This window comes from Leguminivora glycinivorella, chromosome 25, assembly GCF_023078275.1.
Source record: "Leguminivora glycinivorella isolate SPB_JAAS2020 chromosome 25, LegGlyc_1.1, whole genome shotgun sequence".
NCBI classification, from domain to species: domain Eukaryota; kingdom Metazoa; phylum Arthropoda; class Insecta; order Lepidoptera; family Tortricidae; genus Leguminivora; species Leguminivora glycinivorella.
In genome coordinates, this window is record NC_062995.1 from 472,471 (window position 1) to 489,995 (window position 17,525).

At 40.6% G+C, this 17,525-nt stretch overlaps 1 protein-coding gene across 2 annotated transcripts; it reads right to left on the reverse strand.

The window, feature by feature from the left end:
• Positions 1 to 349: 349 nt before the first annotated feature.
• On the reverse strand, positions 350 to 14,758 carry LOC125239289 (zinc finger protein 2-like). Of its 2 annotated transcripts, XM_048146830.1 has the most exons (8): positions 14,644 to 14,758; positions 11,854 to 11,933; positions 10,265 to 10,366; positions 8,485 to 8,587; positions 6,403 to 6,530; positions 4,911 to 4,992; positions 1,350 to 1,484; positions 350 to 704 (listed from the first exon to the last, which is right to left on the reverse strand). In XM_048146830.1, exons 1-8 carry the CDS (start codon positions 14,680 to 14,682, stop codon positions 360 to 362), a joined length of 1,014 nt encoding a protein of 337 aa, XP_048002787.1. In that variant the 5' UTR covers positions 14,683 to 14,758; the 3' UTR covers positions 350 to 359. The 2 variants fall into 2 exon arrangements, with proteins under 2 accessions (XP_048002787.1, XP_048002788.1); XM_048146831.1 differs by lacking the exon at positions 1,350 to 1,484.
• Between the last annotated feature and the right edge of the window lie 2,767 nt (positions 14,759 to 17,525).

Consider the following 17,525-nt stretch of genomic DNA (forward strand, 5'->3'; position numbering starts at 1 on the left):
TCCATTTCAATTATGAAGGCCTGGGGCCCATTTCTCAAATCTGAAAGTTACAAGCGGAAATCTCTTTCCAACTTGTCATATTAGACATTGACAACCACCCCAGACGCGCCTCGAAGCTACAAGTTACAATTTACAAGTGGTTGTCAACGTCTAATATGACAAGTTGGAAAGAGACTTCCGCTTGTAGCTTGTAACTTTCAGTTTTGAGAAATGGGCCGTTTGTTAATGTAGGTAAGAATTTAGAATGGCGGCATTTTGTGAACATCAAAGGAGTGAGCCTTCTGTACTTGTACTATTATTTATTCTGTGCTTATACTGTGACACGGAGTAGAAAAAAGTTAAAAACAAGTATGACGTCACTAAGCTTTATTAAAAAACTGATCAACATCTATCTCTTCCGTTTTTCCTTCTATTGCGTCTCCCTTTTCCACTTTTCCTTCCAGTTCAACTCCTTTTTCCGTTTTTCCTTCCAGTTCATCACCTTTTTCCGTTTTTCCTTCTACTTTGTCTCTTTTTTTCCTTTTTCCTTCTACTTTGTCTCCTTTCGGTACTTTCTTCTTCGGTTTGCATTTCATCTTGAGATGTTTGAGCCTGTTGTGCGTGAACAGTGCAGCGGAATAGGTGAATGTGGCCGGACAGAGCTTGCATACGAACGGACGTTCGCCTTTGTGGGAGAACATGTGCTCTCGGAGAGTGCTCACCACCTGGTAACAAAGGAATATATATATTTGACGACCGGTCTGGCTCAGTCGGTAGTGACCCTGCCTGCTAAGCCGCGGTCCCGGGTTCGAATCCCGGTAAGGGCATTTATTTGTGTGATGAGAGATATTTGTTCCTGAGTCATGGATGTTTTCTATGTATATAAGTATGTATTTATCTATTTAAGTATGTATATCGTCGCTTAGCACCCATAGTACAAGCTTTGCTTAGTTTGGGGCTAAGTTGATATGTGTAAGGTGTCCCGAATATTTATTTATTTATATATAATAATAGGGCCTGAATAACTAGAAAGATATTAACCACGCATTATTCATGTAAGAACAAACAAAAAATATTATAAACGTTTTGAGATTTTTGGACGAAACATTTTTTTTTGTACGTTCCTGCGTATTCGCGGAATATCTACCAAATAAGGAAGGACACCGCCCTTGCCTCTAAGAGTCCGATGGTAGAACGGGGACGGTGGAATAAGCTCGTGTAGCTCTTGAGCATACTCCCCGAAGTGCAATCTGTAAAACACCGTGTGCACTATCCTTCCTTTCTCCCTCCTTCCCTCCCTCCCTTCCTTCCTTCCTTCCTTCCTCCCTTCCTCCCTTCCTTCCTCCCTCCCTCCCTTCCCCCATCCTCACCGTGAACGCCTTCCCGCAGACATGGCACACGTGGTCGCGCGAGCGGGGCGCGCGCGCGTGCGCGGCTGCGATGTGCCGGCGCACCTGAAAGCGCCGGCTGTAGCGCTTGTCGCACGACGGGCACTCGTGAGGCTTCTACAACGGGTTTATACGTATTATATTAGAGATATAAATATTTATCAAGCGCTGGTGGCCTAGCGGTAAGAGCGTGCGACTTTCGATCCGGAGGTCGCAGGTTCGAACCCCGGCTCGTACCAATGAGTTTTTCTGAACTTATGTGCGAAATGTCATTTGATATTTGCCAGTCGCTTTTCGGTGAAGGATAACATCGTGAGGAAACCGGACTAATTCCAATAAGGCCTAGTTACCCTTCGGGTTGGAAGGTCAGATGGCAGTCGCTTTCGTAAAACTAGTGCCTAAAAACCTTTGAATTAGTTGTCAAAGCGGACCCCAGGCTCCTATGAGCCGTGGCAAATGCCGGGATAACGCAAGGAGGATGATGATGATATAAATATTTATCAAAGACATATGTGAATCCGTATAGACAGCTACAGTCTGAGAAAAAAACGTACCTCAGAGCCATATAGAAAAAGGTACGGTGGCCTAGATGGCGTTACACCTTTGAGGGACGCTCGGCTAGATGGCGCTAATATTAAAATTTGTCATTTTAACACATCAAAGAGGATCGAGTATTATAGAGAGTTACCGTCAAAGTAAAATGTGTAATCACAGTGCATACTGCCATCTCTCGACACAGACTTGAAACTTTTGAACCTCAGTTCTTTTTTCTTTATTTGGTAAACAAACAGCATACAATAATACAAAAAGTTAAACATGGTTAATAAATCATGAGCCAAAACAGTTTCCACGTATAAACTAACACACAATTCCTTTGCTCTGAAAAACTATACCTATTTGGAAAGTTGTGCATCAGTAGTGCACTGTACTTATACAGGGTGCCCGGTAATTAATGGACAACCTTTTAACCACCAAGAGGGCACCTTATACTGGCCCAAAAAATCGACATTAAGGTTTAGTAAAAGTCGCCTTCACAATTTTTTAAATTTTAATACTACCTAAAATTTTAACATACATACATACATACAATCACGCCTGCATCCCACGAAGGGGTAGGCAGAGCACATGAAACTACCCAAGTTTCAGTGCCACTCTTAGCAAAAGGGGTTGACAGAAAACGAAACTGCGACATTGCAGTGACAGGTTGCCAGCCTCTCGCCTACGCCACAATTTAACCCATATCCCACAGTCGCCTTCTACGACACCCACGGGAAGAAAGGGGGTGGTGAAATTCCTAACCCGTCACCACACGGGCACGGGCGGGTTTAAAAAGTGTGAAAATCTCGAAAACCAGGCGACTTTTACTAAACCTAAAAGTCGATTTTCTGGACCAGTATAAGGTGCCCTCTTGGTGGTGAAAAGGTTGTCCATTAATTACCGGGCACCCGGTATACATATTACAATCTAGCAGGACAAACAGACAATTTGGCCCATATTGTTAGCTTGATATGTGTTAAAATGTCAAATATTAATATTAGCGCCACCTAGCCGAGCGTTCCCCAAAGGTGTAACGCCATCTAGGCCACCGTACCTTCTTCTCTATGGCTTTGAGGTACGGAGTTACATATATATGTCTTTAAAATAAAAAATAAAAAAAATAGTTTATAGACAATATTAATACAATTTTCCAGGCATCATGTATACGAGTGGATCCCAAACTACACTGAGAGTGCATTGTGAATTTAACAAGTTCGACTTGTTGCGGTTTATCCGTTTGAATCAGCCAAACGTATGTTTAAAACAATATGTGTCAGGTTGTTTTTATAAAATCAACTTGTTGATTCAAATATATTGCCGATTCAAATGACAAGTAGCCTGTTGTTTGAACCAAAGAGCACGTAGGCGCTATTTTAACCAAAAAACTTGTTGAACGAACATGAAAACTGGTTGTATTTTCTCTCAGTGTAGGCGATGCCTTTGCTTTTATACATCGTGCCTTGTTTTTATTAGGGTTCCGTAGTCAACTAGGAACCCTTATAGTTTCGCCATGTCTGTCTGTCCGTCCGTCCGTCCGTCCGTCCGTCCGTCCGTCCGTCCGTCCGCGGATAATCTCAGTAACCGTAAGCACTAGAAAGCTGAAATTTGGTACCAATATGTATATCAATCACGCCAACAAAGTGCAAAAATAAAAAATGGAAAAAAATGTTTTATTAGGGTACCCCCCCTACATGTAAAGTGGGGGCTAATATTTTTTTTCATTCTAACCCCAACGTGTGATATATTGTTGGATAGGTATTTAAAAATGAATAAGGGTTTACTAAGATCATTTTTTGATAATATTAATATTTTCGGAAATAATCGCTTCTAAAGTAAAAAAAAGTGCGTCCCCCCCCCCCTCTAACTTTTGAACCATATGTTTAAAAAATATGAAAAAAATCACAAAAGTAGAACTTTATAAAGACTCTCTAGGAAAATTGTTTTGAATTTGATAGGTTCAGTAGTTTTTGAGAAAAATACGGAAAACTACGGAACCCTACACTGAGCGTGGCCCGACACGCTCTTGGCCGGTTTTTTCCCTTAAATTCGACAGGACCCTAGGCACACCTATTTTTTTGTTAAATTCGAAAACATCTTTGTCATACATAAAATAAATATTAATAACTAGCTTTTGCCCGCGGCTTCGCACACGTTAGACAGTGACAAAAAGTAGCCTATGTCACTTTCCATCCCTTCAACTATCTCCACTTTTTTTTTATATACTACGTCGGTGGCAAACAAGCATACGCTCCGCCTGATGGAAAGCGGTCACCGTAACCTATGGACGCCTGCAACTCAAGTGTCACATGCGCGTTGCCACCCCATTAGAAACTTGTACATACACTCCCTTTTGCGGTGTTAAGTATAGGTACACAGCAAAAAGGAGTGTACAAGTTCAAAGGAGGGTTAGGGTTGTCCACTTAAAATATCACGTCAATTTCTCGCTCCGTTTTGCCGTGAAAGACGGACAAACAAACAGACACACAGATTTTCCCATTTATAATTTAGTATGGATATACGCAACTATGGGAACAAATCAAATTATTTTAACAAATATTCATATAGAAGAGAAATTTCGACGGCTTCCGCTGTGGCGAGGTGGCCTAGGGGTGATGGCGTTTGGCCCGGATTGCTAAAAGACGCCGGTTCGAATCCGGCCTTCACCACTGGTGGTGCTCGTCATTTTTTTCTTTAATATATGACATCTTATTTTCGATTAGTATGGATATGTTAACTCGCTGGGTGAATGACATCCGGAAAATTGCGGGTCACAACTGGATGAGGCTAGCTCAGGACCGGGACAAGTGGCGTACTAGAAGAGAGGCCTATGCTCAGCAGTGGGCGATAAAGGGCTGATATGATGATGATGGTGATGATGATGATGATGATGATGGTGATGATGATGATTATGATGGTGATGATGATGATGATGGTGATGGTGATGATGATGATTATGATGGTGATGATGATGATGATGGTGATGGTGATGATGATGTATACACATACCATGTTGAGATGCACTACGTCGATGTGCTTCTGCAGTGGTCCCTTATCCGGGAACCTTTTACTGCACGTGTCACACTCAAACCTGCAACAATGCCATAAATAAAATTAGTACATTACGCTACATGTGCGGAAAAGTTTGTGATTTCATTCCATTTCACTAGGAGGTAGGGCATAGCGAATGATATTCAGCTTTGTGTGGTAGGGCACAGCACAGCGGATATCGTCTCGCTCGAATCTAGAGCAAAGCCCAACTGGGGAAGTACCTCCGCCTTACAGAAGACCGCAGCCAAATAGCACTAGACCCTACTCATAGTGTTGTGTTCCTGCCGGTGAGTAAGGCTGCCAGAGCTCAACGAGGGTGCGGGGTGCTGACGACGGGAGGACTTACGGAACTAATTTGTTCCGTCTATTGTCCTTTGAGTCGTCGGCAACCCGAACCCTCCTTTGAACATGTGCACTCCTTTTTGCTGTGTAATTATACATAACACAGCAAAGGGGAGTGTACAAGTTTCTAATGGGGTGGCAACGCGCATGTGACACTCTTTTGAGTTGCAGGCGTCCATAGGTTACGGTAACCGCTTTCCATCAGGCGGACCGTATGCTTGTTTGCCACCGACGTAGTATAAAAAAAAATTCTAAGGAGTTCGAAACACAGAGGAATAAATAAGGGAAGAGTTTAACTCCATATGCGGGTTATTTGTATAGGCATAGTTATAGTGACATCTAGCGACAATCACGCGTCAATCACGCGTCAAGTAGCGTAAATTATCATGAGAAGTGCTTGTCGCACTGCTTGCAGTACAAGTCCCGGTTGTAATGTATTGTATTGTATTGTAACTTACGCGTATAGCTCCCTGGGCGTGTGCTTGAGCCCCAGCAGATGTCGCTTGAGTACACTCTGTGATGAGAAGTGCTTGTCGCACTGCTTGCAGTACAAATCCGGGTTGTAATGTATTGTATTGTAACTCACGCGTATAGCTCCCTGGGCGTGTGCTTGAGGCCCAGCAGATGTCGCTTGAGTACACTCTGTGATGAGAAGTGCTTGTCGCACTGCTTGCAGTACAAGTCCGGGTTGTAATGTATTGTATTGTAACTCACGCGTATAGATCCCTGGGCACGTGCTTGAGCCCTAGCAGATGTCGCTTGAGTACTCTCTGTGACGAGAAGTGCTTGTCGCACTGCTTGCAGTACAAGTCCGGGTTGTAATGTATTGTATTGTAACTCACGCGTATAGCTCCCTGGGCACGTGCTTGAGCCCCAGCAGATGTCGCTTGAGTACACTCTGTGATGAAAAGTGCTTGTCGCACTGCTTGCAGTACAAGTCCGGGTTGTAATGTATTGTATTGTATTGTATTGTAACTCACGCGTATAGCTCCCTGGGCACGTGCTTGAGCCCCAGCAGATGTCGCTTGAGTACACTCTGTGATGAAAAGTGCTTGTCGCACTGCTTGCAGTACAAGTCCGGGTTGTAATGTATTGTATTGTAACTCACGCGTATAGCTCCCTGGGCGTGTGCTTGAGGCCCAGCAGATGTTGCTTGAGTACTCTCTGTGATGAGAAGTGCTTGTCGCACTGCTTGCAATACAAGTCCGGGTTGAAATCGTCCAAGGTTCGCATTTCCTATAACAATAAGAATAATATAGGATTATTATGTTAGGCCTTTGTACTAAAACTTTTTATTTTAAATATTATGTGCTGTATTCTTTTCTTGTACAATAAAGTGTTTACTTACTTACTTACTTATATTAGTCGACCGGTCTGGCTCAGTCGGTATGACCCTGCCTGCTAAGCTGCGGTCCTGCATTTATTTGTGTGATGAGCACAGATATTTGTTCCTGAGTCATGGATGTTTTCTATGTATATAAGTATGTATTTATCTATTTAAGTATGTATATCGTCGCTTAGCACCCATAATACAAGCTTTGCTTAGTTTGGGGCTAAGTTGATCCGTGTAAGGTGTCCCTAATATTTATTTATTTATTATTTATTTATATTAATAGAATATGGGCATTTTCGCGAAACAAGATTCAAAAACTATTTTTTTTAAATAGGTAAATTTAATGTTTTTTCTACTCAGAATTACGAGCCTTTTCATCCTACTAGACGGAAAAAAGCGTCCTAAATTTGTTTTTTTCATTTCGCGCTATTTGACGCGTGACTGTCGCTAGATGTCACCATAAATTAAGTATAACAAGATCATACCATCCCATACATTAAAATGCGACCGCCTAAGACCGCGCTTACACTCCACCACACATAGATGGCGCCACAAAAAAATGTCTTGTAGCTTTCGATTATACTTGTAGATGGCGTGAAGTGTCACTTTTGACATAGATTTACGGCTCGGAATTGACACGTAATGCCAATCTACAAATAATCGGTGGCAACAAGGCATTTTTTTGTGGCGCCATCTATGTGTGGTGGAGTGTAAGCGCGTTCGTAGGCGGTCGCATTTTAATGTATGGGATGGTATGATCTTGTTATATTTAATTTATGATGTCACTTAACTATACAAATAACCCGCATGTAAGTAAGTAAGTAAATATTCTTAATTGCACCATTTTACATGTTATAAATATACAGAATGTTGACTCAGAGTATAACTAGGTAACAACAGGTGGTCTTATCGCTAAAAAGCGATCTCTTCCAGACAACCTTAGGGTAGCTGGAAAAACGGAACAGAAACAAAATTTAACAGGCAGTGCAAGAACAAAAATATATATACGAGTATATATAGAGAAAAGCAACACAAACACACATACATATATACCAAATACATAAATAAATATACCTTACATACACATAATACATACATACATACGTACATAAATACAATAAATAAAAATGGCAACTTAAGATTGCCTGCATGTACTGATGTATGGAGTGACAATTCTTCCCTTACTTGTTTTTCTAAGAGGGACCTAGAAGTGTTATTCGTGCGGTAAAGGCCCAGGCCCCAGGGAGGGGTCACGTGGTCTATTTGTATAGCCAACCTAGGCTCCAGGGTGGGTCATGACCCCCAGCCCCCCCCCCCCCCCCCTCTGCTGGATGTAAGAACTTATGTGAACTATTAGAATATGGTTCGTTTTATTATTATTGTCCATTTATTTTCAAACATGTGACATTTGTATAAATGCAAGCCCATATTCCCTAACGGGGTAGGCAGAGCACATGAATCTACTTAAGATTCAGTGCCACGGCAATAATTAATGACATAATGATAATAATTAATGACATATTATAATGTAAGTTATCGATGAACTAAATATCGGAAGGAAGTCACTAGTGTCACTTCGTTCATGCTAGAAAAATATCTAGGTATAGTTATAAAGAAATAACTATTTCTTAGTAAATATCCAAGTTAAACATCAATTGTAATTTAATTTATGAATTTTGTTTAGCTTGGCATATGTATTTCTTTACTTGTAAATGACGATCCTTATTGAGAGACACAATTATTTTTATTTATAATTCATTATGTAGAGAAGATAAACATAATTTTGACATGTAGCAATTTTAGAGTGTATTTTTTATCATAAAATAAAGAAATCTAATCTAATCTAAATGAGATTACCTTCCCAGCGTGTGAGTACATGACGTGGCACTTGAGGACGAAGGCGTTGCGACAAACCTTCCCGCAGCACTTGCACTGCGCCGGGTTCGACTCCCCGTGCATCCTGCAAAATAAACTCTTCATAACAACAAATAGTACCTACATTACTGTGATATATGTACATGTATAGCAATATACATAGACATGTATCACAGCTGATCGACGGTCAGTGACCCAGCGGGTCGGTTAAGATTTTTATAAACATGTTTATTGTCAATTTGGTGGTAGTTGTACATTCACTTTCGAAATACATCTTAATTACGAACGGACGTGCATTTGCCTTTTTAATTAAATATCCTCCTGTTCCTGGCTTCATATACTTCAATTACGATCACAGTATAATAAAAAGTAGTAATAGTAATAGTAATACACTTTTCCCCTCACTAGCTCGGAAATACGTGTCGTTTGTCATTTAATACCAGCGGGTAAAAACGCATTTTATCCATTAGTGGATAAAGTAATTTGACCTTGAATAGAGGAAAATTTTCTGATTTAAAATTGATAAAAGTGGGTTAATCTCGTGATGAAGATGTTTTACCACCTGTGGAAGTACTGGAAGCAGTGATAAACGCGTTTTTTGCGTTGTACTTTCCTCGCTATAGTGAGGGGAACAGTTTTGTGTTACACACGAGTGCAAATGTATTTTACTTCTCGTGTGTTGAAAAACTCGCAAGCTCAGGATTCTATTCTCGAACCACTCGCTTCGCTCGTGGTTCAACTATGGAATCCTTTCGCTTGCTCGTTTTTCAATTCCACACTCGGCGTTAAAATACAATTTTTTTTACTATTATTGTACAAAAATAAGAACACATAATTATAACAGACACATCTTCCAGTTAACCTTAGAGCAGTTAAATAAATGTTATAATAAATGTTATTCGAAGCTGAATGCATGTTTGCATAGTTTAAATAGCATAATTTTGCATAAAACCAGCGTGACTCAGGGGACCGCAACCATGGCAACAACAGGCAAGAAAAAGGTGATTCACCCTTATCCATTAGCATAAAGCCGGCCCAGAAATATATGACTACGCGCCATCTTGCGGAATTTCATTACAACTAAACATTATTATATTAAAGGTAAAAATGGAAAAAAATTACGCTTCCGGCGGGACTTGAACCCGCATCCTTTGCAATCCGTGCAGTGCTCTTAACCAATTGAGCAACGGAAGCCGCGCCGGACATCGCAAATTTTTTCATGCCTTTCCTTATGTACACACGTTTCCATTCCATTTATTCTTTTAATATAAAAATGTTTAGAATCGTTAGCAGACGTTTCTGCTTGTTAAAAATAAATTTAGTATTAGCACATTGTTACTGGTGAATTCTCAATATTACTTGAGACTCCAGTGCCGTTACAAGATGTAATAGTCTGTCGGTAGATGGCGCTAGACGTCATCCCAAGACGTGTGTACATAAGGAAAGGCATGGAAAGATTTGCGATGTCCGGCGCGGCTTCCGTAGCTCAATTGGTTAAGAGCATTGCACGGATTGCAAAGGATGCGGGTTCAGGTCCCGCCGGAAGCGTAAATTTTTCCATCTTTTTCTTTAATATAAAAATGTTTAGAATCGTTAGCAGATGTTTCTGCTTGTTAAAAATAAATTCATTAGAACTATTTTCCTGACTTGCGTGACTCAGGGGATTGTAACCATGGCATAACAGGCTGGAAAACGTTGATTCACGAACATAGTCTATTCCCCAAAATATTGCATATGATTGTATGTATGTATGTGTACTTACGCAGATACATGATAATTGAGGCCCTTTTGAGTCTTAAATACCTTCTCGCAGTGTGGACAGGGTAGGGGGGGACCAATCTTCCTTATATATTTCTTCCTTTTCCTAAAAATATGGTTACTCATTACGTTGTAGCAAAGACATATGTAACTCCGTATAGACGGGTAAAGTCTAAGAAAAAAACGTACCTCAAAACCATACAGAAAAAGGTACGGTGAGCTAGATGGCGATACACCTTTGGGGTACGCTCGGCTAGATGGCGCTAATATTCATATTTGACATTTTAACACTTTCAAGTTAACAATATGGGCCAAATTGTCAAAACTGAGGTTCTTAAGTTTTAAGCCTGTGTCGAGAGATGGCAGTCTATGCACTGTGATTACACATTTTTTGACAGTAATCTTATACTTTTAAACGAGCAATTCTTGTATATTTATTTATATATACCGATGATCTCAGAAACCGCTCTAACGATTTCGCTGAAATTTGTTATGTAGGGGTTTTCGGGGGTGAAAAATCGATCTAGCGTAGCCTTAGATCCTGGAAAACGCGAATTTTCGAGTTTTCATGAGTTTTTCTTTTGCGTTAGTAAACGTAAATTATGGTCGTTAATTTCGCCGCGCGCGCATCGATTCCGCTTAGCTCAGTCGTACGAGGTCGGTCTAATGTACGCAGATAGATCGTAGATGTCAGGGTTTCGAATCCCGGCCAGAAATTAAGTTTATGTTTTTTGTCTTTTGTTTTGTTTTTGTATTTATAAGTTTTTTTATCTAAATACGTGATATATTAAAATAGAACCGAGCGAAGCTCGGTCGCCCAGATATTCTCTATAATGCTCGATCCTCTTTGGTCGTAGCCTACACGACTTTCTTCTAGTTTCATGATGTTTAATATCGACAAGTTCACATCCCTACACACGCGTTATTTATAACCCCCGACATAAACAACGGTTATAAGTTTGACGTGTCTGTCTGTCTGTGACATCGTAGCTCTTGAACGGATGAACCGATTTAGATTTCGTTTTTTTTTGTTTAAAAGCTGTGTTAGTCGGGAGTGTTCTTAGCCATACATAACATACATTAAATCACGCCTGTATCCCATAAAGGGGTAGGCAGAACACATGAAACTACTAAAGCTTCAGTGCCACTCTTGGCAAATAAGGGGTTGAAAGAAAACGAAACTGGGACATTGCAGTGACAGGTTGCCAGCCTCTCGCCTACGCCACAATCTAACCCGTATGCCGCAGTCGCCTTCTACGACACCCACGGGAAGAAAGAGGGTGGTGAAATTCTTAACTCGTTACCACACAGGCAGGTTCTTAGCCAAGTTTCATGAAAATCGTTCCACTATGTCGCGGTCGGGGGTTTTTTCAAAATGTATGGTTAGGTTAGCGTTCACGTGTCTGTTTGTCTGTATGTGTCTGTCTGTGGCATCGTAGCTCCCGAACGGATGAACCGATTTAGATTTAGTTTTTTTTTGTCTGAAAGCTGAGTTAGTCGGGAGTGTTCTTAGCCATGTTTCATGAAAATCGGTCCACTATGTGGGGTTTTTTTCAAAATTTTAATTTTGTGGTTATGTAATATGAAACTTACCGTTTCACACCTTTCTCGACATCGACGTCCTTGAAAGTGGAGATGAACCCGGGAAACGCAGCGTAGTCGCTAGGATCTCGCTACAACGCATACGATTTATGGGTGAATCAACTTCATCTTACCTGTCATTGCCATGGTTACGGTCCCCTGAGTCACGCTGGTTACTGAAATTATTATTTATTTGATATTTGCCGGTCGCTTTTCGGTGAAGGAAAACAACGTGAGGAAACCGGACTAATTCCAATAAGGTCTAGTTTATCCTTCGGGTTGGAAGGTCAGATGGCAGTTACTTTCGTAAAAACTAGTGCCTACGCCAAATCTTGGGATTAGTTGTCAAAGCGGACCCCAGGCTCCATGAGCCGTGGCAAATGCCGGGATAACGCAAGGAGGATGATGATGCTACTGAAATTATGCAAGCATGCACGTAATCCATGTTTGTAGGTGGCAAATTAAAGAAAGGGCTTGTTAACACCAGCAAAATGCATTTGTGTGTGTATTGTTAGGTTAGATCTAGTTTTTAAGTTTATGCATGTTAATGTAAGATTATTGTATTTATTAATTAATCATGTCACTTGAATGTTATTGTGAAATAAATCCAATCATTTGATAATTAATTAAAATACGGTTGTACTCACGTTATCATGTTAGTGTTGTGTGTACAATCATTTGATATGCGAAAAAAAATGCATGTCTGCATAGTTTCAGTAGCATAATTTTGCATAAAACCAGCGTGACTCAGGGGACCGTAACCATGGCAACAACAGGCAAGAAATAGTTGATTCACCCTTATCCATTAGTATAGCCTGCCCAGCAATATATGATTACGCGCCATCTTGCGGAATTTCATTAGAACTATTATCTTCATACTATACTGAACTGTCACTGCATACATCAGAATAACAGCGCCCTCTTGACAGTAGTAATATTCATACTAATATTATAAATGGGAAAGTGTGTGTGTCTGTTTGTTTGTCCGTCTTTCACGGCAAAACGGAGCGACGAATTGACGTGATTTTTAACCCCCGACGCAAAAACGACGGGGTGTTATAAATGTGACGTGTCTGTCTGTATGTCTGTCTGTTTGTCTGTCTGTGTGGGTGTCTGTCTGTGGCATCGTAGCTCCCGAACGGATGAACCTATTTCGATTTTTTTTTTGTTTGAAAGCTGAGTTAGTCGGGAGTGTTCTTAGCCATGTTTCATGAAAATCGGTCCACTATGTCGCGGTCGGGGGGTTTTTTCAAAATTATAATTTATTTTAAGTGGAGATAGTTGAAGGGATGGAGAGTGACATAGGCTACTTTTTGTCTCTTTCTAACCCCCCCCCCCCCCCCCCCCCCACTTCCCTAAAATGGGGGTGGAAGTTTGTATGGGGCGTTCGGTAATTTTAGAATTGAACGCGAGCGAACCCGCGGGCAAGTCATATATTTCTGGTCAGATTTTACCTCCAGGGCGAAATTAGTACAATATATTGATTTAGACTAACACGATTTGCACTCATAATTTTAGAACAAAACGGGACTTAATCGCGTAAACACTTACATTTATATTTGGCCCGACGTTTCGAACATCACATTATGTTCGTGGTCACGGGTAGACTGGCGAGGAATTGCATCAACATCTTCTAGCCGCGCGAGTTTCTCGAACTACCCGCACTTGTTCTTGATTATTCACTTTTGCGCTAGGGTTGTCACTTTGCCTACACACAACACTCACGACATCAGCCGGTGTGTCCCTCGGTGTTTTTTCACGCTTACATTTGCTAATCACTGGATTCCACGAAGAAGAAATTCCCTGCCCCTCATTTTGGTTCAAATTTCGATGCTTCCTAATTTCAATCGCTTCACGTACTTTTCTGCTGTAGAACAGACGTTCCGTTGATAGAATTTTGGGACTATGGATTTTGGTGATGTTCGAAACGTCGGGCCAAATATAAATGTAAGTGTTTACGCGATTAAGTCCCGTTTTGTTCTAAAATTACGAAATTAGTACATTGTACAACAGAGTAGAGCCTGGCAAAAGAGTAGAAATTAATGGGGGCGCCACCGTCTATGTAAACAGTTCTGCATGTGGCAAATATTGAGTCACTTTTGTATGAGAACAGTGAGTGTTGCTATGATAAATATTTTTTTTGCAAAAATTCAATTTTTGGCACAAGCTTTTATCGTGCTTTTATCGCCGACTGTACCATTCTTTCAACAGTCACCTACTGCTCTCCGAGACGTTTTTAAAAGCCCCTTACTCGATGGGGATACGACGTTTCATAACAGAGTTCCTATGACCACCTTTCTGCTCCATCATCAGATCAGCTCCATGATACCATGATATTGCATTGTCACGTGATTTACATATGTGTGCAAAAATTCAGCTCAATCAGAAACCGGGGAGTGGGTCTTTATCTTCTACGTTTTGACGCAAACTAACATACTAACAAGGCAAGTTGAATAAAAGCTTGTAAAAAAACCATTTCTCAGCAGTTCTCGAAAAGTTTGTACAAAAATTAAGGAAAAAGTTAAATTGGTTTTTACTATTCCTATTTTGTTACCAAGATTTATTTGATGAATTGAGATTTAAGTAAGTTTTATTTCGTCATTAAGGTTCTCTAGTATCTATATTTTCTTAATTATAACAATTATCCTGTATATATCTTAAGTCGACTTATATTACTAAATGTTGGTAACAAAATAGGATCATTTAAAATTTGCTGACGTGGCTATGTACAAAGTATTCGGGAACTGCTCTTCTACTCTTTTTTTGCCAAACTGTTCATGTGTTTTATTGACCACATTTTACCTGTCGTTTCTTCACCCTAGCAGCGTTTGCCGCGACCATTGCCTTTGTTTTCGGCCGATTGTTTGTGCTCAAAGTCGACGGTGAATTTTTAGACTGTACTTTTTTTGCCAGTTGTACATTTAATCGTAAACTAGAACTTTCCTTTGCTAATCCGCGAATAGATAACGTGCAAGTCAATCAGTGCTAACCTGTTATAATTACTTGCGTATTTTTTACATGCAATTAATTTTCCCACCCTCCCACCGCAAAAATAAAAATAAATACGCAAATAAATATAACAACCCACCACCAAAAATACAAAACTCGACACGTGTTTCGCCTCTCTACGAGGCATCCTCAGGAGCTGATGTTGACGGTCCGAAGTCCCGCAACTGACTGATCGTCCCCAGAATGGTCGGCCATATTTATACTTTGTCCACCCCCTACCAAGCAAGTTAGATGGAAAAATTCGTAATAACGGCGATGACGCAACATTCAACTGCTCATTAAGGATTAACCCCTATTGTTGTACCTAATTATCTCCAACTGTTCTAGAACCCCCAAACGCAGCCCTTTCTCACATACATGTAAAACATCAAAAGAATGATTCTCTGATACAGTATGGTCACTCTCTATCAAATGCTTTGCAAAATTGGATCTCTCTGGATGGTTGTGCCTGTATGATGCCATATGCTCCTTATACCTAGTAGTGAAATTGCGGCCCGTTTGGCCCACGTACACTTTGTTACAAACATCACAGCTCAACTTATAAACCCCAGATTTTTTCCCTTTCTCGATCCTATCTTTGCCGTTACAAAGCTTGGAGTGCAAAGTGTTATTTGTCCTAAAGGCCACAGGAATGCCGTTTGACTTCAAAATCTTATAAATGTCCTCTGACACTTTGCCAACATAAGTAATGCTCGCTTGACACCTCTTAACCGGTTCAGAAGGACGTGCCGCATACAACATATTGTTAACCATAACCATTCGCTTCTTTCTGATGATGCCATCAACGATTGATTTATCATAACCGTTCGAAACTGCCAAGTGGTAAATATTGTCCAATTCGGCTCGATAGTGTTCTTCAGAAAGAGGCACAGACAACATCCTATGCACATAACAGTGAAAAGCGGCCAACCTATGCTGCCAAGGGTGTGTAGAAGAAGCTGGTATAACTGTATCAGTATGTGTAGGCTTGCGGTAAATTTGAAATTGATGGCCATTATTAACTCTAGTAATGGTCAAATCTAGAAAATTCAATGACTTGTCTTGCTCTAGTTCCTTCTTAAACTTGATCTTTGGATGTTTACTATTAAGCCCAGTAACAAATTCATCCAGCAGGTCCATACTCCCCGTCCAACAAATAATCAAATCATCTACGTATCTGAAGTAATACAATATATTGTCATTCCCTGCAATATGCTGGTTCTCAAAGTGGTCCATAAAGATATCCGCCATTAAAGGACTCAGTGGAGAACCCATGGCTAAACCATCACTTTGCAAATAATACTGTCCCCCGAATCTAAAATAATTATGTTTCATACATATAGCAGTTAGATCTATCACCTCATCTACCTCCCCTGGATGTAAACGTTGCTTTTCAAAAAGGTCCCTTAGAATATCTAAAGTCTCCCCATACGGCACATTCGTAAACAAACTATCTACATCCAACGAAAGCAAGACAGCATTATCTGGAATAATAATATCTTTGATCTTTTCTATTAACTGCAAACTATTCCTCAAACAAAACTTCGGCCGGAACTGAGACTTTTCTCTAATAATGTGATTCAACCTCTTAGCTAGATTATAAGTTGGTGCACCCAAATATGAGACCACTGGACGAACTGGAATGTTATCCTTATGAATCTTAGGTAGCCCATAAAGAATAGGAGCTCGTGGATTCATTGGCACAACCATGCTCTTCTGATGTTCAGTTTCAAAAACAAACATAGAGTTCTTAATTGCCTGTCTCAGATCTTTCTGGAATCCTGGAGTTGGGTCTCTCCGCAAACTCGAAAAGCCATCACCTTGAATCAGATCAAGAACTTTCTGATTATAACTTCCTTTCTCCATAATAACAATGCAATTTCCTTTGTCTGCTTTCGAAACTACCAAATCATTTTCTCGCACTTTCTGTTGAATAGTTCTCAGTGCCAAACCATCAGAACTAAATCCACCACCCTGTGCCGGAACAGTACTCTTAATAACATTGGCCACCATGGTCTTGGTATCTAAATCACCACGGCCCCGCACTATCGCAACCTCTGAATCCACAGCCAAATTCTCTAACGTCCCCTGAGTTATTTTTGGCTGGAAATTATATTTCAACCCTTTTCCTAAAAGCTCTACTTCATTCTCCGAAAACTCCACATCAGTTAAATTTTTCACACGAGGATGGAAGTCATGGTGAGGTGTTGGTTCCGTTTCCCTCCCCTCAAAAACGAACTCGAACTCGACTCCGTTAACCTACGCAATTTGTTTAGCTGAGTAGTATACATCTCATGTGCAAGTTCAGAAGCAAAGTATCTCGCCTTTTGGTCTAGGATATCAAACTCGAGATTATGCAACTTAAATGAGAGTTCAGAATACAACACTTTAAGATGCAGTTTCAAATTATCTCTAACCGAAAACCAATGGCGAGATTCTTCGTTCAACCAAATTCTCTGAGCCCTACTAACAGCCAACTTAGCAGCCCTCGAATTGCTACTACAACGCAACTGGATGTAATTAGGCACAACGTTCAAACGCTTGCACTGTTGATTAAACCACACATTCTGGACAGCTGCACGATGTTGTTTGGTTAGTTTGACATAAAGTCGTGCCTGTTCGGCCACGCTAGCCGTTTTCAAATAATCGATGGAACCAGGCGTTACTTTGCGGAAATCCATGTTAATCGTAAACTA